Source organism: Equus caballus, chromosome 10, assembly GCF_041296265.1.
Source record: "Equus caballus isolate H_3958 breed thoroughbred chromosome 10, TB-T2T, whole genome shotgun sequence".
Lineage (NCBI taxonomy): Eukaryota > Metazoa > Chordata > Mammalia > Perissodactyla > Equidae > Equus > Equus caballus.
In genome coordinates this window covers 89,306,034-89,326,615 of record NC_091693.1, presented here as the reverse complement: position 1 = coordinate 89,326,615, position 20,582 = coordinate 89,306,034, and the positions used below count along the sequence as shown (strand labels likewise).

The 20,582-nt window shown below is 47.7% G+C and overlaps 1 protein-coding gene across 50 annotated transcripts in view; it reads left to right on the top strand.

Moving 5' to 3' along the window:
- The window catches only part of MAP7 (microtubule associated protein 7), a 151,115-nt gene extending 130,895 nt beyond the window's left edge, over positions 1–20,220 (top strand). For all 50 annotated transcript variants that reach the window (XM_070225525.1, XM_070225518.1, XM_070225504.1 and 47 more), the window contains 9 exons: positions 262–545; positions 2,526–2,760; positions 4,105–4,255; positions 5,133–5,234; positions 5,596–5,646; positions 5,758–5,815; positions 8,391–8,493; positions 16,722–16,945; positions 18,751–20,220. In XM_070225525.1, the coding sequence (XP_070081626.1) occupies positions 262–545; positions 2,526–2,760; positions 4,105–4,255; positions 5,133–5,234; positions 5,596–5,646; positions 5,758–5,815; positions 8,391–8,493; positions 16,722–16,945; positions 18,751–18,761 (1,219 nt within the window). In that variant the 3' untranslated portion in view covers positions 18,762–20,220. The remainder of the gene's footprint in view (positions 1–261; positions 546–2,525; positions 2,761–4,104; positions 4,256–5,132; positions 5,235–5,595; positions 5,647–5,757; positions 5,816–8,390; positions 8,494–16,721; positions 16,946–18,750) is intronic.
- Positions 20,221–20,582: the final 362 nt, after the last annotated feature.

The following is a 20,582-nucleotide window of genomic DNA, read 5'->3' as shown; positions in this document are numbered from 1 at the left end:
TCAGCAGCCTCCGTCCCCTCAGAGGAGCTGTTCCGCCACTTGTTGGCCTCGACATAGGGAAGAAGAAAGAAACCTGGAGAGAGCCTCTAAAGTGAACGTGTGTGCGTCTGCCATCAGGGAAGACAAAGGCACAAAGCTGAAGACCATCATTCCTTTCCATATGGGTGTCTGGGACCATCACATGGTGGGGGGGCGGGGATGGACAGTTCCAGAAAGCCTGTGCTGATGTGTCCCCTTCTCTGCCCTTGGTCTGTCACCCAGGCTCCCATCCAAGTCCTTCCCTCACCTGCCTGGCACACCCAGACCAGCATCCACCCTGCCTCCCGGCTCAGCCAAGGCTGCACCCTCGCAGGCCTGGCCCCCCTCGCCTGGCAACATCCGCCCTGTCAAGAGAGAAGCTGGGGTGCAACCTGAGAGAAAAGAGCCTGAGGAGGAGCCTCAGGCAGTCGCCAGTGAGCCCTGGCCAAAGGGCAGAGCACCCCTAGTTAAGGTGGAGGAAGCCACAGTGGAAGAGGGGACACCGGTGGAGGCAGAAGCCACCCCGGGTAAGGGCCCCTGGCTGGCAGGAGTGGGTGTTGGCTCTCTTTACTTGCTCTCCCTTTCTCCTGCATTGCCTTTATTCAGCTTTTTTTTTTTTTCCTTATTGGGAACTTATAAATTTCACTCTGAGGCTAATTTTGGGGCCTTAGGTAATTTCCTTACATATAAAGAAAGTAGAATCATACATCCCAAAGCCTATGGTTGGAGCCGCAGCCCATGAACCCAGGCGTGGCTTCTGATTCCTTTCACTGGCTGAGCCCCGTGTTTCACACTGCGTGCCTTTAGAGCATGGCGTCAGACCCACGTGTATTAGTTATCTATTGCTGTGTAACAAATTGTCCCAAAACTTTACAGTTTAAAACAACGACCAGTGGTTATCACGTCTCCTGGATCCTTGGGTGAGAAATCTGGGAGCAGTGTAGTTGGGTGGTTGGTGGCTGTTGGTGGCTTGCCTCCATTTCACGACACATGAGCCGCTCCAGAGGGTTGCTTGCTTGACGTTCTCAGTCTGCCTGCCTGTTCCACTGGCTCCCCCCAGAGCGCACGATCTGGGAGAGAGTCGTGAGGAATCCACAGTGCCTTTTACACCTAGTCTCAGACGTCACACACACACGTCACAGTTTCTGCCGTCTTCTCTTCATGGAAGCGAGTCAGTAAGTTCAGCTCACTCCCGTGGAGGGGATTCGTCTCTGCCTTTTATAGGGAAGATTTTCAAAGAATCGATGGAAATATTTTTAAGCCCCCTCATCTGTGGTGTCTCAAACTACAGAACCTTGGCCCTACCTCAGACCTACTGACTCAGAATATGGGGTGGGGCCCCGGCCCTCTGAAGGGTACTGAGCTCGCAGTTGACTCGTGTGCAGGGTTGGCAGATAAATACAGAGGGGCCAGTCATCACCCTCCTCCTGTGCGGGCGGGAGTTGAAGGACTCTGCTCAGCCTGTGCGCTTCACCGGGGTCAGAACTTTCTCCAAAAGACCCCGAGGCTCTCCTCTCTGCCAGGCTAATCAAATGCCGTTTAGAAGTTTAAAATCACCTGGAACTAGGCCTGTGCTATTTCTTGTTGAAAATTGTCTGCATTCAAACCTTTTCTTGTTAAGACTTAATTTGGAGACAGAGCAGGTCAGGGCAAAGAAAAAATGGATGTTCAAGATGATAATGTGGTTGGAGGGGGAGGAGCCCCACATTTGCATGGGAGAAGGGAGGAAGGCCAGAGAGCATCCTGAGGGTAAAGGAAAACCTGTGGGAGCAGGAGGAGGAACGTAAATCCTGAGAGGAGGGCCTGGAGTGGTCGGGTGCCGAGACAGCGCCTCGCTCTGCGGCCTCCGTGGGCTCCCTGCTCTGCCAGCTCTGTAGGCCTTTCTCCCGAACCTGAGTGAGTCGGAGAACATCTGCTCCCATCTTGCTTCTTTGCATCAGGACTGACGGTGGAGGCCCAGGATGGGTGAGGGGCACGAGGGCCAGCTCCTCCCATCTCAGCCTGGAGATGGCTCTGGGTAGACAGCAGGGACCACCTCACTGGGTGTTAGCTTCCGGGCCTGACGGTGTGGACGCTGAGGAGGCTCGCAGGAAGGCTTTCATCCTCTCGTGACGAGTAGTCACTCAGGAGAGGGAGTTTTTTAAACGTAGTGAAAGGCAAATGAAGGATCCCATCCTCTCTTTGCTCAGGGTGCCACTCCCCACCCAATCTAAGGTGAGGCTCTGTAGTCGGTACTCATTCGACGTGTGTTAACCAGTTTAAAGTCTGAGAATCAGGCCAGGTGAAGAGCGGGCCCTTGACGGGATGGCTCACTGAGACAGGCAGCTTTTTGTTACCTGTTGCTTGGTTCCAGAGATTGCAGTGAAACTGGGAGAACCCACGTGATAAACATTCCCTTTTCTTTATAATGATGCATTCTAGGCCTGGGCTGTGGGGAATGCTTGTTTTCATTTTGTTCTTTGGGTTTTGTTTCTACTTTTGTTCTTTCCTTGTACCTGTTTGTACAGCTGCTCCAGCCGCAGCCCCGGCCACCACCTCGGCCCTGGTCCCAGCCCCAGCTTCAGCCCCTGCCCCGGTCCCAGGCCAGCCATCCACTGTGACTGCCAGCACTTCTCCTAAGACCTCTGCAGGCACCACCGACCCGGAAGAGGCCACGAGGCTGTTAGCTGAGAAGAGGCGGCTGGCCCGCGAGCAGAGAGACAAGGAGGAGCGGGAGCAGCGCGAGAGGGAGCAGCGCGAGAGGTGAGGGAGGGCCTGCTCCCTGCTGGGATCAGTGGCCTCACGGCGTCCCTGGATTAGGCCTCGGGCCTGGAGGCCAGAGGCAACGATGGTGATGAAGGGAGTGGACTGGGTGTTCAGGGCTACTCTTATCTGGGGTTCCTCTGACCACTAAGTGATATTTGTTAAATCACTTTTTCTTATTATAATGAAAATACATTATTAATGGAGAAAGGTTTAAAGAAAAAAAATTTATCCATGATCTTACCAGTTTTCAGTAACTGTACATTTTGGGCAATCCTTTCCAGTCTCTGAACAGTATGTGGGTGTATATAGGTACATAAACACACACACGTATTTATGTAATTATGCCCGCAATAGAGGTGCAGTTGTACGCTCTGAGTTTTTCTTCTTAGCATATCTTTAATCCCCTTGTTTCTTCATCATCTAATTATTTTAAAGCTGTGTCGTAAGAGTCCATGTTCTCTTCCTTCCAGAGCTCCTCTCAGAGGGTAGCTGGGTGGTGAGCAGCCCGGGACTGACAGGCAGCATGCTGGGTGCTTCCTTAGCCAGTGTCCTCCTGGGCTGACGAGGCCAGCACAGTGTAACTGTCCTTCAGATCAGCACAGTGCCCTTCGGAAGGCACAGCCCCGTGCTTGGCCACCACCCTGGCTGTCCGCCCTTGGTCCCAGCAGGGAGCCTGCGTGGTCCACCACCCTGCCTGTCCTGTGACAGAACATTATAACCTTTATTCATTTAAAAGATTTTCCCTTTTTTTTTTTGGTGGAAGGCGGCTTCCAATTTCTTGCTAAAAAGTCACATTATTGGATTAAACAAGTCTCAGCCTTTAAAGATAATTAAATTGCAGATCCTTTTAAAAAACAAGCTTTCCTCCGGAAGGCTGGGTGGTGCAGTGGTTAAGTTCACGCACTCTGCTTCAGCAACCCAGGTGTCATGGGCCCAGATCCTGGGTGCAGACCTAGCACTGCTTATCAAGCCATGCTCTGGCGGGGTCCTACATAAAATAGAGAAGATGGGCACAGATGTTAGCTCAGGGACAATCTTCCTCAAGCAAAAAGAGGAAGATTGGCAACAGATGTTAGCTCAGGGACTATCTTCCTCACCAAAAAAAAAAAAAGCTCTCCTCAAAATATTAGTGGTTGCATTTGCTTCTGTCTGCCAGAATGCAGCACGAGGCTGGGAAGATGTGAGGAGGAGTAGAGGGCGGCCCATGTTTTGTCCCTGAACGCTACATCCGGGGAGGGTGTTCTGTCAGACCTCTGAAGGAACCTCCTTGAGGTGGTCGGTCACAGCCTCTCTTAAGGGGATCCTCTCGTGTGCCTTTGCTTTGTTTTTGTCTTTTTCCAGACAAAAGGGGGAGGAATTGGCTCAAAAGGTGGCTGAGGAGAGGATGCGCCGGGAGGAGGAGTCGCGGCGGCTGGAAGCTGAGCAGGCCCGCGAGCGGGAGGAGCAGCTGCAGCGGCGCCAGCGCGAGGAGGCCGCGCGCGCCCAGAGGCAGGTGGGTCCCGGTCCCGGGTGGGCGAGCGGAGGATGCTCTGTGCTGCAGGCACTCACCTTCCGCGCGTGCCCAGAGGCAGGTGGGTCCCAGTCCTGGGTGGGCGAGCGGAGGATGCTCTGTGCTGCAGGCACTCGCCTCCCGCGTGTGCCCAGAGGCAGGTGGGGCCCGGTCCTTGGGTGGGCGAGCGGAGGATGCTCAGTGCCGTGGACACTCACCTTCCGCGTGTGCCCAGAGGCAGGTGGGGCCCGGTCCCGGCTGGGTGAGCGGAGGATGCTCAGTGCCGTGGACACTCACCTTCCGCGTGCGCCCGGAGGCAGGTGGGGCCCGGTCCTTGGGTGGGCAAGCGGAGGATGCTCAGTGCCATGGGAGCCCACCTTCCGCGTGTGCCCAGAGGCAGATGGGGCCCGGTCCCGGGTAGGGGAGCGGAGGATGCTCTGTGCTGCAGGCACTCGCCTCCCGCGTGTGCCCAGAGGCAGGTGGGGCCCAGTCCCGGCTGGGTGAGCGGAGGATGCTCAGTGCCGTGGACACTCACCTTCCGCGTGCGCCCGGAGGCAGGTGGGGCCCGGTCCTTGGGTGGGCGAGCGGAGGATGCTCAGTGCCGTGGACACTCACCTTCCGCGTGCGCCCGGAGGCAGGTGGGGCCCGGTCCTTGGGTGGGCGAGCGGAGGATGCTCAGTGCTGCAGGCACTCACCTCCCGTGTGCGCCCAGAGGCAGGTGCGGCCGGGTCCTCGAGCGGGCGGAGCATGTTCTGTGCCCTGGCGCTCCCCTTCCACGCGCGCAGCGCCCGCGTCCTCCCCTGGCCCCTGGGCAGCCGGACCTGGGCGGCGGGCAGAGCCAGTCTGTCTGTACAAGTGGATGCCGCCTTCTTGATTTCAGAAGGAAGAGGAAGCTCGCGTTCGAGAAGAAGCAGAGAGGGCCCGGCAGGAACGGGAGAAGCACTTCCAGAGGGAAGAGCAGGAGCGCCTGGAGAGAAAGAAGGTAGTTGCCTGCGGCCGCATCCTTGTTCTGATTCGTGGGTGGACTGGACGCCGTCCAGAGTCCGAGAGACTAGCTCCCTGCCGTCAGAAACCAAACGTCTGCCCATTCCAGATGAACTGGAGTAGCTCTGTGTGAATAACCTCCCTTCCTGTGCCGGCCTTCACCCACACTGCACCTTGCGGGTCGTGGGGCTGGAGCCGGTTCCAGCTTTGAGTAACAGCAGCTGCACTGAGCAGTGGGCGGCATGTTCTCCCAGAAAAATGGGCACAGCTCAGTGACCTGCTATTTGCTAGTTGGTGACCGGGCCAGGCTGGCTTGCTTTCCCGGTCTGATCCTGCGCTCCGTTCTTCCTTCCTTGTAGCGACTCGAGGAGATTATGAAAAGAACCAGGAGAGCAGACGCTGCAGACAAGGTACGGAGCCCGACTTTCTGTACCTGTTCTTCACGGCTTGCTTTTTTTTTTTTTTATTTTCACTTGTAACTTTAACATTAGAAAGGCTTTTTCTTTTTTTTTCTTTGGTAGAAAACTGTTGATCAGAGAAATGGAGATATAACCAAGGGAACCCTCACTGTGGGAGCAGGTATGTATTTCAGAGAACTCAAATCAATTCAAATAGAGAATTTTTCAGTTGACTCTCTAGAGATCAAGATATTCACTGATTGATTGAAAAAAAAGATGCTCGTTGACTTGCAGAAGATTAGATGTGTGTCATTTGGTCCACACGTTTCCCATTTATGTAAGACTCTCCCTAGCATTCCTGACAGATGTTTTTGCACATTTGTTTATACTCTAGTGAAGTGCATAATATCTTAAATCATTTTACATCATATGTATCCTTGTAAATATGTATGTATCTGTGTGTCTATATATGTGTATAGAGAGATATAGACACACATGTTTACGTATACACACACAGGGTTAGAAGAATTTCTTTTGTGTTTATAAAATTAAATTTCACTTATTATTTACTGTCTGCTAAAGTAACATGTATTTATATTTTGCTCTTAAGAACTTTAAACTTAAATTTTGGCAATTTGTACTTATGGCAGTTCTCAAAAAAGGATTTAAACCTTACTTCCTGTAATTCTGACTTCAGAATAGAGTTAAAATTAAAAGTTTTTTTAAATTTCGTTAGAAAGTTATTCCTATGCTATCGGGTTTGGACAGAGATGATTGATTTCCTGATGATTTTAAGCCAAATTTGGTGTGGATCAAATTTCCCGTGGTGGTTTAGTGCTCAGACGCGCTCCGTGCGGGTGGAGCACCCTCTTGGTGGCGGGTGGGCCCGAATGCGTTTCTCCTTTCCTTCCCCCGCAGTCCCGTGAGGTGGAGGTGCTGGGTCCCGGAGACCTGCCGTGTACCAGGCCCTCTTGTAGGGGCTGGGGCTCCTTGTGGACAGGACAGGCAGGGTCCTGGCCCCAGGGGCCCTCACACAGCTGAGGTCCCAGTCACCAGCTTCTAACCCTGCTCCTTCCGTGCCCCCAGGTGGTCCCCACCTCGTCCGTCCAGGTGGTTGGTGGGTGGCCCGTCACTCAGTCTTCCTCTTCCTCATCTGCAATAGCCATGTAAAAGGAAAGGGCCACAGATACCTCAGCTTTTCTGTTTTGGATTTATTTTTTTAACTTAAAAGACTGGAGTTAAGATTAAATAAAATGGTTTATGTAAAAGAACATTCTCTGTAAGCACTAGGGGTTTTCAAATGTAAAATATTGGTATTTGGGGTTTGGCTTTATTTAGTAGAGACTCCTAGTTTCTCTGTCACGATTGCTGTGTAGTGGGGTCTTCATGCTCTTTTAAAGATGTCCTAATTCTGTTTATTTGGAGAAGAGCCCAGTGGCTGCATAGTAACCTCCTGCGTTTTGAGCTGAGAATGTAGTAACAGGCTGTGAGCAGGCAGCGCACCCGTGGGTCATCACTGAGCACCTTGGGATGCAAATGGACCAACTCAGGCCTCTTTCCGCGGCTGACGCTGTATCTTGTGCTTGGCCAGGCTCCTTGTCGTGTGTTTGCTTTTTCGTCTTTTTCTTCCCCGCTGTTCCCCTGATCAATTCCTTCCACTTTCTCTGTACCTCAGTCCGAGAAGCAACAATGGCGAGAGGGAAGGTGAAACTTGCTGCTTGTCACAACTTGTTTATCAACACTCAGCAGATGCAGTTTGAGTCAGCACTGCTAAAAGTGGCCGGGGGTCATCGCCTGACAGATAGTCCCCTTATCCTGGCCCCACATCTGGTTGAGGGCCGAATGGGGTCACCGGTGCCCCAAAGAGCGTCCTTGGGTAGGCAGGCAGGCGGGTGGTGTTCAGACTTATCAGAAGTCTTCTCAGAGGCTGCGTGTTACCAGCTTTGCAAATTTGGGCAGCTTTAAAGTTATCAATCACTTCCTCGCTTCACTTGTCAGACTCTTTGTACCTCTGACAGTTTTACTAAATTTGTGCGAGGCTGTGAAATAACACTGCCTTTGAATTGTTCTCACATCAAGCCGAAACCATAAACTGCCAGAAATTTCCCTGAAACTCTGCCCTACTGAATACGAAGGTTTACAAGACTTTAGGTAGCCCTGCCCCAGACCGCGGAGTCAGTCCTCGGGATTGTTGGCTTACGCTGGACTCCAGCGCGGAGCCCTGAATGAGGAGGCCGCACAGTCGGGTGCAATTCACTGGCCTGCCGTTCGTGAAATCCCTGTCATTCTCAGTGTGCCCAGAACTAAAACGAGTTTTAGAAAACATTTTTTATTGCTTAAGGTGTTTCATGGTGAGTGGCCTCCAGTCCTTCGGTCACGATGTTCCACGTCAGCCTGATAAGTCAGCTCAGTGCTACCTTCATCAGTTGCTTTGGTTTCAATATTATACATTTTTTGTCCAAATTCAATTTAGTGCAAGCAAAAATAATAACAACTGATTTCTGCCTTTACAGTGTGCTACGCACTGTCCTGAGTACTTTGCTCGTGTTAATACATTTAATTCTCACAGGAGCCTGTGAGGTGTAGGTACTGTCATCCATGAAGAAGCTGGGGCACAGAGAGTTGTGGCTGGCCTGAGGTCACACAGCTGGTGAGCAGCAGAGCCAAGATGTAAGGATGCCGGCATCTGGCTCTGGGGTTTGGGTTAATGATAGGGTACTAGTAACCCTTTGCTCCATCTTCTTTGCCGTGTCCAGCGGTATCTGTGCTTCCGTGTGTCACGAATTCTCCAGGGAATGCAGAATCAGCGGCCAGCCCATGCGAGGTTGCCTCACACCCGTCGAAGGTGACTGTGGAGAGGTGAGTTCCACGCCCTGGGCCTTTTCTTGACACCCTGTGGGGCAGAGCAGTCCGTTCTTACCCCACCAGACCCGCCAGAGTCCCTGGGCCTGGCGGAGAGTCAGAGTCTCGGATTAAGATTTATTTTTACTCAGGCCATTAATCTTAGGCAGAGCCAGGAATTCTGTACTCTGAGAAAGGTAAACTTCTTTTTTCTTGAGTCTTTAAACATCATGGTGAAGTTCTTGTGTAACTGATAGAGAAAATTACAGGCAATAATTTACTTTTCTTTGTATATATTTAACGTGATCTAGACCACATTCCTACCCTTTAAATTGTGTATGACAACTGGGTTTTCACCATACGTCACATCATAGCGAGTCTCAGGTCCGTTCCGCAGTGAAAGGTTTCTTACCATCTAGTAATAGTAGGGCTTTTCATTGAAGAATCAGACAGTTGCTAACAACAGTCAAGAAAGAAAGTGCGTGGAAAGCAGACTGCGTTTCTCTTCCCTTGCATGTATGTCAGCAGCATCATAAGAGCACTCTCGGAAATGAAGGATAAGGGTAATCGTACCCTGTGCCTGAAAACGCAGTCAGGGAGAACTGGTAGAAATAGTTGTAATAATGTTCAAAAATTTCAGCTATGACTTTTTTTTTAATTTTTGGAATTTACTTAATTATTTTATGCGTTTTCCTGTCTCTAATGTCAGATTCTTTGCTACCATAAGAGAATTGAAGGTCCTCAAATTAATTTTTTATTAATCTAAAAACACAGACTACACATTTTATAATGTAATTGGCAGCAATGAAAAGATAAGTCACCCTGAGATGGACATCCTTCGATATCCATACGTCATAAGATATCCATTGATATCTTTTTCAGACAGTAAATTTCTTTGCATTTTGCCCACCATAATACTAAAGAGAATAATTTTCCCAAGAGAGATCTTAATAATAAGCTTTCAGTTATGTTGAATAAATTTATTATCATGATTACCTAAGATATATATTGTTATATTTAATTCTTTTAGTTAGATCTTCAAGTCAAGTGTTCATTCTCAACTTTCGTAACTTATGATGTTCAATTCATTGGCTTGAGAGATTTTTAGGAAAGAATAGAAAGTACCACAAAGAGAACCTCATTATTATGATAAGGAACAAGTTTATCAAGCTACTGATAAGTCTATCTGATCAGTAAAATTAGTTTATACATTAGCTGACTCTTTTGTGGTAAAATCACCAAGTAATTAATCATTTTATAGGAACCTGAAACATAATTTTACTATGTAAAATGATACAGATATGATTTTAGCCTCTTCACACAGAAAGGCAACAGATTGTAATTAAACAAAAAATATAGTAGTATGAACTTCCTGGTGTCATCTGTCTTTACCGAGTAGTATACTGCCCTTTTTCATATGTGGAATTCGATCCCTGTCAAACCAGTAGGAAAAATAAACCACGGGCTTTTTCTGCTCTTTCACCTAACAATATAGGCAGGTCCGGGTTAGTATCAAATATAAAGGTTAGCAAATAATACAAGAATGACTCTAACACGTGGAATCCATTGACCCCAGTGTGTCTCCCCTTTAAAGGAAAAAAGAATTCCAGCAGATTCCCAGAGTTATACAAGAGTTACTTTTATTATTCTTACAAATATAAACTCAGTTTTAAAATTTTATAGCTGTTGCTTATCTACAAAGCCAAAACAACAAATCACGAATTTTTTTTTTTTTTTTTAAAGATTTTATTTTTTCCTTTTTCTCCCCAAAGCCCCCCGGTACATAGTTGTGTATTCTTCGTTGTGGGTTCCTCTAGTTGTGGCATGTGGGACGCTGCCTCAGCGTGGTCTGACGAGCAGTGCCATGTCCGCGCCCAGGATTCGAACCGACAAAACACTGGACCGCCTGCAGCAGAGCACGCGAACTTAACCACTCGGCCACGGGGCCAGCCCCAACAAATCACGAATTTAAGTAAAAACATTGCACAGCTAGACCAAGAACATTCAAATTAAACATAGGTCGTTATTGGGATGCACGTTTCTCTGAAACTCAGCGGACAGTGCCCACCTGGTCTGGGGGAGCCCTTTGCATTAGGGAGCCTATGCCGCCACGAGCGCTGATCCTTCATGGCACCCATCACTGTTCTCTGCTTAACCTGCCCTCAGACCCCAGGTCTCTTCATGCGGTGCACCACGATGTCACTTGGCTTTTCCTTGGCACTCGCACAGTGTCTGTTTACCCAGTGCAACCTAGTTCATTTGTCGTGAGCCCTCGTCACATGAGCTGATGCTCTCTGACCCCACCATGCTCTGAAACACCGTTGAGAAACGGAGCACTACGTTCGTGTGGTGGAACTCAGCTTTGTGACAGTCAGCCGCACACACAGTCAGACTGTTCTGTTGATTGTTTAAAGTTTTTATCAGAGTGAAAACATAAATTTATAAAATTTCCTGTAGAGAATTGGACCCAGTTTGAGAAGCACAGTCTGTTTCCACATGACCCAGCCGGCATGGAGAGTTTAATGTGCTGTTCGCTTTGCTCCCCGTTGGGCGATACACGAAGTTTGTGACACGGAGCCTCAGAAACTCTGCTTCCCTTCATTGTCTTTAAGTTTATTTTCCTTGAATTTATCCACACGAATCTTGAAACAGTCTTTATTTTCACTTTGCATCATCTCTTGCAGCGACAAGCACAACAGAAGAAGCACATGCAGAAATGTGTTACTTCTTTTACAGCTGCTTATTTGCAGTTTCAGAGTTAGGACCCTCGGTTGTCATAAACTAGTTTTTAGGGAAGAAGTCCTCTTTCTAGTTTCCATACCTTCCATAAATTTTTTGGATTTTGTTTCTATTCCCTTCTGCTTGCTTCTTATAAACTGAATATTCCTCTTATGCCTACTGTGTCAGTGAGGGCCCACTCAAGAGAGAGAAACCAGAGATCACTTTGAACAGGAAAGTTTAGTATCAAGAGTCGTTAACTGTTATTAGGGATTGGAGTAACGGGAGCTTGGCCAATAAGAAGTAAAGAGAACTCCAGAGAAGACAGGAATAGCAGATACGAGGAGCAGCCGCAGCCCTTGGGCCGTACTCAAGGGGAGCCCCTTCCCCCAGGACTTGCCCAGACCTTGCTGGAGAGGCTATGGCTATGACTCACCAGAGGGTGGAGAAGGTGCTGTAGTTCCTTGATGGTAGAACTTGCCTCATGGCCACCTCTGGAACGCTTGAGAAAGCTCTCCGCCAGGAGGTGCCTCAGCAGAGGAGTGCTGGCACAAGTCTGCCCTGGACAGGGCTGGGGGAGGCTGCTGGGCAGTGGAGAAGCCCTTCATGCTGCGGGGACCGGGGCTGAGGAAGCCTCATGCACTGCAGGGGACGCTGCAAGGGTGTGCTGCAGGGGCCCGCTGAGCAACCACACCCACACCAGGAAGCAACCTGCTCCTGCGGGCTCCCCAGCAGCCTCCGTTGACAAGGCTTGAGATGGTGCCAGCTGGCAAAGGAAGATTGTTTGAAGGACCCAGATCCAGCTTCACAGAGCAGGAATGAAGGGTGCATTTGGGGCTGAGAGGCAAAAAATTCATCTGACAGGTTTACCTGATCTTTAAAGGTCTCCTTCTCCACCCCCTTGATCATTTTAGCCATACTTCTCTAGAGATTCTTCAGCATGAGTGTGGGGTTGAGGAGAAGAGCTTTGGCACCAAAGGTCCCAGGCTGAGTTCCTACTTTTTTCTCTCACAAGTTCAGCAACTCTGGGGTTAACGTACTTAGGTAAGTCATACTTTTCTCATCTGGACCTGGCGATACCTTCCCAACAAAGTACTGGGGGGAATCCAAAGAAACGTTGTCTGTGAAGGGCTCTGAAGACCGTCGTACCAACCAGCTGTTAGATGTCGTCTTTATCCTTTTACGCAGCGTCCGGTCCACAAGTGCAGTGTGATGTTGTAGAAAAGCGCTTTTGGGTTGTGTCTGCTATCCCATCTTCTCACATTTTATTGATTTTATTGTGCTTTTTTACCCATAAAAACGTAAGGAGTCAGAGTCCCCAGAAAGCAGCCTACAGCGATTGCCAGGTCTCTTACCACTGTTGTCACCATTAGGCTTCATGGGGTTTTTTGTGTTTTTTTTTGAGGAAGATTAGCCCTGAGCTAACATCTGCCGCCAATCGGCCTCTTTTTGCTGAGGAAGACGGGCCCTGAGCTAACATCACTGCCCATCTTCGTCCACTTCATCTGTGGGACGCCTACCACAGTGTGGCTTGACAAGTGGTGTGTAGGTCTGCCTGGGATCCGAACTGGTGAACCCCAGGCCGCCAAAATGGAACGTGCGAACTTAACCGCTGCCGCGCCAACCCAGCCCCTAGGCTTCATCTTTTAAGGACAGTTCACCGTACGGCTCCCTAAACCCACTGCTCTGACATGGGCTGCATTTACTGATTTTCCCTATTACCCTCAAGGGGTTATTTTTGTGCCTCGCATTTCCAGAATAAACATGATCTGCATACTTCCATTTTTCATCCTTCACGTCTTCCAGATTGTTCTAGAAGTAGCGTTAACACTGACACTGAGGCTCCCTGCCACTCGCGCTCTTCCCTCCAGAGAAGGACCCACCTAAACTGGCCTTTAGTACCCTCCCTAAGACAGTGTCCTGTTCACGAATAAATGTTCCCTTTGATTCAGTGGGGACTCGTCCTTAAACAGTTTACTCCTAAAATCCTGGTAAAGACTTTAATGTTGCCAATAAATCACATCCCAGTCACTCCCAATCGCAAGTTGACCTTGAAGTCGCTCACCAGAGTCCCCGTTTCCCCTCCGTGTGTTCTGTTCAGTGAAGCATCCATAGTCCTCGGACCCAGCCACCATCTTGATTAGACACCCCCTGTGCACCCGAAGCAGAGCTGTGGATGCCTCCAGCCTGCCCCCCCGAGTTCATCACTGATGGGAGCCCCAGGTCCCTTCCTGATGGTGGGGAGGAGCCTGATGTGGGTGGTACTCTGGAAGTCCACCAGCAAGGATGCTGCGAGCACTGGGCCGGGTTTGTTTTCACCGGAAACTCCATCCTCAGAGTGAGTGTCTTCAGTTCAGCTTGGGAGAAGTTTCGCTTTCCCTGGTGTCTCGAGTACTGAACACACTGGCTTGCCTCCTCTTCAGGAAGAAGAAATGAGTGCTGTGAACAGGGTTCCCTTCACCCCTTGCCACCCCAGGGATGCGTGACACACTGTCGGCAGCCCTGCATGGCAGTGTCCTCCTCACGTCACCTCTCCAGCACCTGGCACCAGCAGCAGTTCCTGTGCAGGCACACCCGGCGCCCCGCCCTCCCACCTCCCCACCCCCCGACCTCAAGGGGCCTGGGCGAGGTGTCTGGGCCCTGTGGTTTCTCTGGCGCTCAGCCTTAGGTGTGCAATCCTTTCAAAGCCGGAAAGCCATTCTCCTCGCCCAGCAGGCTCCCCACTGACAATAAGTAGAATTGGTGAGGGTTGGAGTCACGAAAATGCGGGCCAGCTTTTAAAGGTGCAAAGAAATAGATGAGCCTGAGCTGGGTGATTCTTACTCCACAAGCCATTCTTGTTCGTGAGAGAGAGGATTTATAGAGGGAAGTGGCTGTGGAATGGCAGAGAGTGTCTGTCTATGGATGGGAAGCTAGCTTTAGAACAAGAAGCAGGGGACTCAGATGAGTGTGGGGGAGGAAATGATTCTGTTTCTCACGTCAGTCTGTTCTTCCTGCCCAGCTGGGAATCTCTGTTCCAGAAGCTAAAGAATTCTCATGGGTGTACAGGCTACTGTCTTACCCTCCTGATACCCCAAAAGACATTGTATGCCTGTTCTTGACCCGGGGACTGCCTCTTCAATAGAATGCTCCTTCTCTCTTAAATAATGGATTTGTAGTAATTTTGGTTATTGTATTAATTTTTGTTATTATTGGTGGTTTTCCTCCAAGTCTTAGGATTTTATCATTGTTTTCAGTTTTGCCTAAAGGAAAAGTAACATTGCCAAGCCCCAGCATTCAAGCAGAAAGAGATGTATCACTTTTATTTTTAAAATTGCTTGTTATAACATGATAAGAAACATCAAGAAAAAGTAAGGTCCTGGCCACGGTAAGCTGTGTGGACTGTCGTGTTCCCACCACGGTCCCAGCCCCGTTCCCTGGGTGGGTTTTGCACTGACCCAGTGAAGTACGTGGTCTTCAAGACTTTGCGTCCAGCCTCTCCTCCAGGGCGTAGCCCGAGACGGGGAGTTCGGAAGCTGGTGCTCTTGTCCCGAGAGGAGACGGGTCCGTAATCCCTAAGCCCAGCGACTTCAGTTTCAGTTTATAGTTTCTGCTGGTCGCAGTCTCCTCTGAACGTGGAATCATTGGTCACCCAAAGCCTATGGCACCATTATTCCTCTAGTTACTAACAAGTACGAGTGATGGGTGGTCAGGTAGGAGTGGAGGGGAAAGGAGGTCAGCTGTTGACTCACGTCTGGGGGTGGGGTCGGCCTTGGCATTGCCCCTGTAACCTGTTAGCTCGTGTGGGCCTGGGAGGTGACGGGATTGAGGCGGCCAAGGAGTGAGGACTTTGGAGGTGCAGTCCTCTTCTTTATGTTTGCCAAAACTTCTACTTAAAACCTCTTTGGGATGAGAACCAGAACTGCTTCCCTGGTGACAGAAGCCCATCGGTGTTGGGAAGGAACAGGACGATGGGTGTGGCGGCCCAAGCACTGACAACGGCAGGTGTGGGCACGTGCGTGTGCGCACTTGTGCCCGCTTGTGTGGACCACCCTGACGCCAAGCTGCCTCTGTCCTCTGCAGTGAAAGAGCAGAAAAGCACCCCCACACACTGAGTCTGTCCTTCCCGTCCTTTGTCACAGCGCTGTTTCCAGCAGAGCCTTCAAGGTACCCGCAGTGCCTTCTGAGACACTTAGGACAGCCATCTTTAATTTGTTTCTAGAAGAAAAGGTTTAATAATTAACAAAAATGTACCAAATATCCAAATCAAAAGTGCTTTGTAGTGTATTCCACAAAGTCAATACTTCTTGCTGATTAGGGAAAGTAAACTGTTTCCTCAATGGGGGGACAAGCAAAGACTCCTTAAAAAAAATGTAGTTGAAAGATTGGATGGACCTTAGCTTTATTTTACCGTTTGGGAAGGAGAGGGGGCAGACGAACCGACTTGCTAAAGTTCACGCGGTTGGCATCACTGACCCTAGACCCCTGATCTGCTGAGCTCTGGCCTCTCGCCATAGCTAAGCATTCCATTTATGATCAGGATGTACTAGAAGTTAAAACCTTCACAATTTTTGCTTCATAAGTTTACTCTTTTTTGTTTTCCTTTTGAAAATTTTAACTCGAGAATTTCGTCAAATAGGGTTATTTTTGGTACATGAGTTGAGCACTGAACAAATTATGAAGCTTGCAAATTTGTTTACTGCTGCAGTCAGATGACGTGAACAATAACGTTGACATCCATTTGATGTGTGGACATTGTTTTGCTGCATTGGGAGGCATAATAATGAATATATGCCATCAAGGGCTGTGAGTTTGCTTTTGGAGCTTGTGAAGAGAGTGAAAAACCTGAGAGAAACTATAGGTAGAAAATTCAGGGTCTGATGGCCAGTTAAATGTACCTCAAAAGTAGATACAAGATATTCAGCATGAATTAATGAAAATCGAGGTGGGGTCAGAGGCAGATTTAAGGGATAAAGATGAGAAGGGTGATCTTAAACAGTTTACCTGTAAAATTATGTACATGTCTTAGGAAGCTGGACATACCCAGGAAGGGCTAGAATTTGAATAGCAGGGAGTGTGTACAAAAGGATGTGGTGAGAAAAACACAGGACTGAAGATCAAGAGATCGTGCATTCAGCCTGGACTGCCTCTCGGTAGTTGTGTGACTTTGTACAAATTATCCCGTCACCCCCAAATTATAATCCCCTCCTCTTGGAAGTGAAGGTCCTGATAAGGGCTCTCATCAGCAGAGGGATGTGGGAGTGCCCGCAGTGGACATTGTTCATCTGTGCAGAATGCCGACGAGGATGGTTATTCTCATTGATAAATTGTTCCATTTGATAAATTTTGTAACAAAAAGAGCAGATTTTTAAAAATACCAATATGTCAGAATTCACTGTTTTTGTTAGTAATGATGTGGTCAATCAGTCTAAAATTTTGATTGTAAAATTATTAAATTATTTATTATAAAGCAGTTTTTGGTTGTCCTAAAAATATGCTTTGCAGTTTCAATACTAATTCATTTTAATTTTGGTCTTTCAAATTCCCAGTACTCCCAATTTGGAAAGACAACCAAATGAAAATGGAGTATCTGTTCAGAATGAAAATTTTGAAGAAATTATAAACTTACCCATTGGATCTAAACCATCCAGATTGGATGTCACGAACAGCGAGAGCCCAGAAATTCCTTTGAATCCAATTTTGGCCTTTGATGATGAAGGGACGCTCGGGCCCCGGCCTCAGGTGGATGGTGTTCAGACACAGCAGACAGCAGGTAAGCCTGCCTCACCCTGCCGTCAGTGACCGTCAGGAGCATGTGATGCCCGAGAGGGGAGGGACCTTCTGCACTGTGACTGGGGCACGCCTTGTCCTTCAAGGCACCGGATAGATAAGCCCCATGGAAAAGACTGTGCGTGGATCACAGAAAGTGGGTATTGAGTTGGATTGGGCAACTTTTGGGGTCCCTCCTGTTTTCCCACTCAGTGTAGAAATCCAGTCGCAGCACCCAGTGGGTGTCCTGCAGCCTCTCCTCACGGAGCAGCACCAGTGGCCCAGTGGCACTGGCTGTGGGAGCAGGCTTCACGTTAAGGCAGACGCTTCCTGCCTCGCTGTTAACTTAGGGACCCTTAGACCTAGTTCTGCCCACTGGAGAAAAGCTCGGTTTGGGTTTATTCCATCTTTCTCAGCTCTTCAGATATTCGAAAATTGTCTTCATGTTCTCTCACCATTTTTCTCTTGTTTGGGTTTAGCAACCCAGATGATATACTATTGTCCTTTTTTTTTTTTTTTGAGGAAGGTTAGCCCTGAGCTAACATCTGTGCCCATCCTCCTCTACTTTATATATGGGACACTGCCACAGCATGGCTGACAAGCAGTGCTAGGTCTGCACCCGGGATCCGAACCGATGAACCCCGGGCCGCTGAAGCAGAGCGTGTGAACTTAACCACTACGCCACTGGGCCAGCCCCCCTATTGTCCTTTTTCAATGTAATAAGATAGTTACAATTTAGGGAATGAGACCAGTATTCCAAGCCAGGAGCTCACTGAGCCCGAGGGGCCTCCCGTCCCTTGTTGAGTGACGGCAGCTGTTGTTGGAACTGCCAGTGAGCCTCTTAGACCTGTCCCTGGGACTCCCACTTGACCTGAAGTATTATTGACCAGCATCTCTGTACTAGGATGAACAGAGCTGGCCAAATCCGGCATGTTTAAATGCAGTCAGTAGAGAATTATTTGTGGTCAGATTGTTTTGTCTTTTAGATTCCTTCTGTGAACTTGTAACAAATATTTTCCACTTTAACTGGTTAAGAAGCCAGCGTTGAACCACGTATCCAGATGAAGTTGGTCTTTGTCCTTCTCTGGTGCACTGGCCTTGGGAGTACGACTTCACTTTAGTGACCTACCGTTCTAGACTGTCAAAGGAAGCTGTAAGGTCCATCCCAGGTCTGGCATTCTAATTCTTAAGCCCCTGGGAACAATCTGATTACTTGTACTGTGGCGGAAATGCTCCTGGTGCAGCTTCCTGCCTTCTCGTGTTGCAAATTCACGGAGAGGGGAGGAGCCTCTGGATGGCGTCCTGCTGTGTGTGCCAGGCCCTAAACACCTGTGGCGATCTGTCAGTCGTTCTCACTGTTCCCACCCTTCCCCCCCCCTCCCTGGGAGCCTAGTCCAGTGACTGTGACCTTACGTGGTGTGAGGGTTCTTGTGGGGTCCTGACTGTTTATCAACAAACATTTGTTTAACCTCCAACATATGTTTGGAGCCCGAAGCATCAGTACTGAGGAGACGAGATGAATGAGTGTACGTCCCTAACCTGAAAGCAAAGTGCAATCAGTGTGTGCAGTTTAGAAAAGGAAATGACACAGCCTGAGTTGAAGGAAGGAAAGGACGTAAGTTTTCCTCCTAGTGGTAGAATTCACTTAAATAGAAGACTGTGGATCCTGGTCCAGTTGCCTGTTCTTATGTAAGACGACGTAGATAAAAGCGTGGTAAAGTTTTAGAAATTTAAGATGTTACTATAGTATTCTTTAAGATTTTAGATAGAATCTTATTAACCTGTTTTCTCTTCTGTCTCCTAATGTAGAAGTTATATGAGCATTTCTTCTGAAGAGCCAAAGCAGAAATTTAGTAAGAATGTCTACAATTCCTGGAGTCCCTTCCCTGCCATAAAGGAGCATGCCCCTCCTCCAGTTTTCTAAAGATTTCTTGACGATCATTTTGAAAAGACTCTATTAAAACCAGCTAAAGACAACAGACTGGATAGCTTTTCTAACACTTTTCGCCAGTAGAGAAGAGAAATGCTCCTTATTCTTCAGTGCTTTAAAATAGCTTTTTCCACTGTCGTCCTTCTTAGCAAATCAATATTTTTCTGCATTCTCTAAAAGATGAAAGCATTTGGCTCTAAAAGAAATGGGCTGACTAGGCATGATTTTTCACATAGATATTTTGGTCTTAAAAGCTAACATGTAAAATTGGCACAAAAAATTCACCTTTTATAATTTAATACTTGAAAAATTAAGTACCTCTTAGCTCTACAAGTAGAGTGAGTAGGAGAGGTGTTTAAATTAAGCCTGTTTGTTTAAATATTATTGCAAAGAAGTCTCTTTGTAGAGATAAATTATAGGCAGATTACCAGGTTCTTGTAAATGAATTTGTACATGGACATTCTGCAGACCCAGCTGTCACATTCTTCTTGCATCTCCTTTTTGCAAAAGCATACTAAACAGTTTTAAAATATGAAAAAAAAGTTATTTTTTCAGAGCAAGAAAATAATTTACATTCCTCTTAAATAATGTATTTATAAAGTTCTTCCAGATATACTAATCAAACAAATTAAAACAATGTGGCAACCTTGCAAATTTGGTTTATTAGATGCATTCCTTATGTCACCATGAGAGGATGTCACGACGATTCAGGGCTCTTTCCGAAGTCTGTATATTGCTGCTGTCCCCAGTGGTGGTGGGACTTATCTTTGCCTTACCTGATCACAAATTATGTAGGGGGGAATACAGATTTAATATTTCTTTAAATAAAAAAAGAATTTGGTTTTGCTCGTTTAAGAGCAATGGGAAAATGATGGAATGTCGACTGTGTTTGGCACACAGGATGCTGCAGGATGCCTGCACAAGTGTCCTCGTTCTGCGTGGCGTCCGTCACCTCTCACTGTTCATTCTCCTTCACTTTTGCTGCTGAGTTAAGCTATACAAACTTGCACTTTCATAAATAATATAATTCATTCAATTTTAATATAAATTCAATTTTACAATGTTAGAGACTACTAAAACTAAATATTGAAGGAGAGGGCCCACATGGTTTTATGTGGAGTGTTAAAAAAAAGGGTAAACTTCGACCACTGTAGTGTGTTTGTGTTATGAAAAGACGGATTGGTGAGTCTGCTGAATGAGGGACTGTTCATTTATTGGACTGTTTCCTTAAACCCAAGCGTGTCATCCATAATGCCAGCTGTAATTTGTTAAAGCATTAATTTGGGGTTTTCCCTGTTCTCAGTTGTCCGTGTCCACATAGTCATATTAAAAGAGATCTGTTTAACAAAGTTGTTCTATTTCTTTAAACTGACCTAGCATGAAACACCAAATGTGTTGGACGTAGCTTTACTTTCAGGTTTCTCATGGTTATAACTTCACTCGGGTTGATTCTTGAGCTTTCAAATTGCCTTTCATTGAGCTGCAATGAAGTTTTTCCAGCTTCCTCTGAAGAGGCATAGGGACCTCTTTTTTTTTAATTTTTTTTTAAATAATAATTTTTTTTTAAAAATTATTTAAAATGTAGAGCAATAGTTCTATTTTGGCTAGGTTTGCCCTTTTTCATTTGTGTTTTTAACTTAAGCCATCTTCAGCAAACGGGAAGCCTGCTCAGTAATCAAGCTTTGGCTAGAAGCAGTATAAGGCTGTTAGA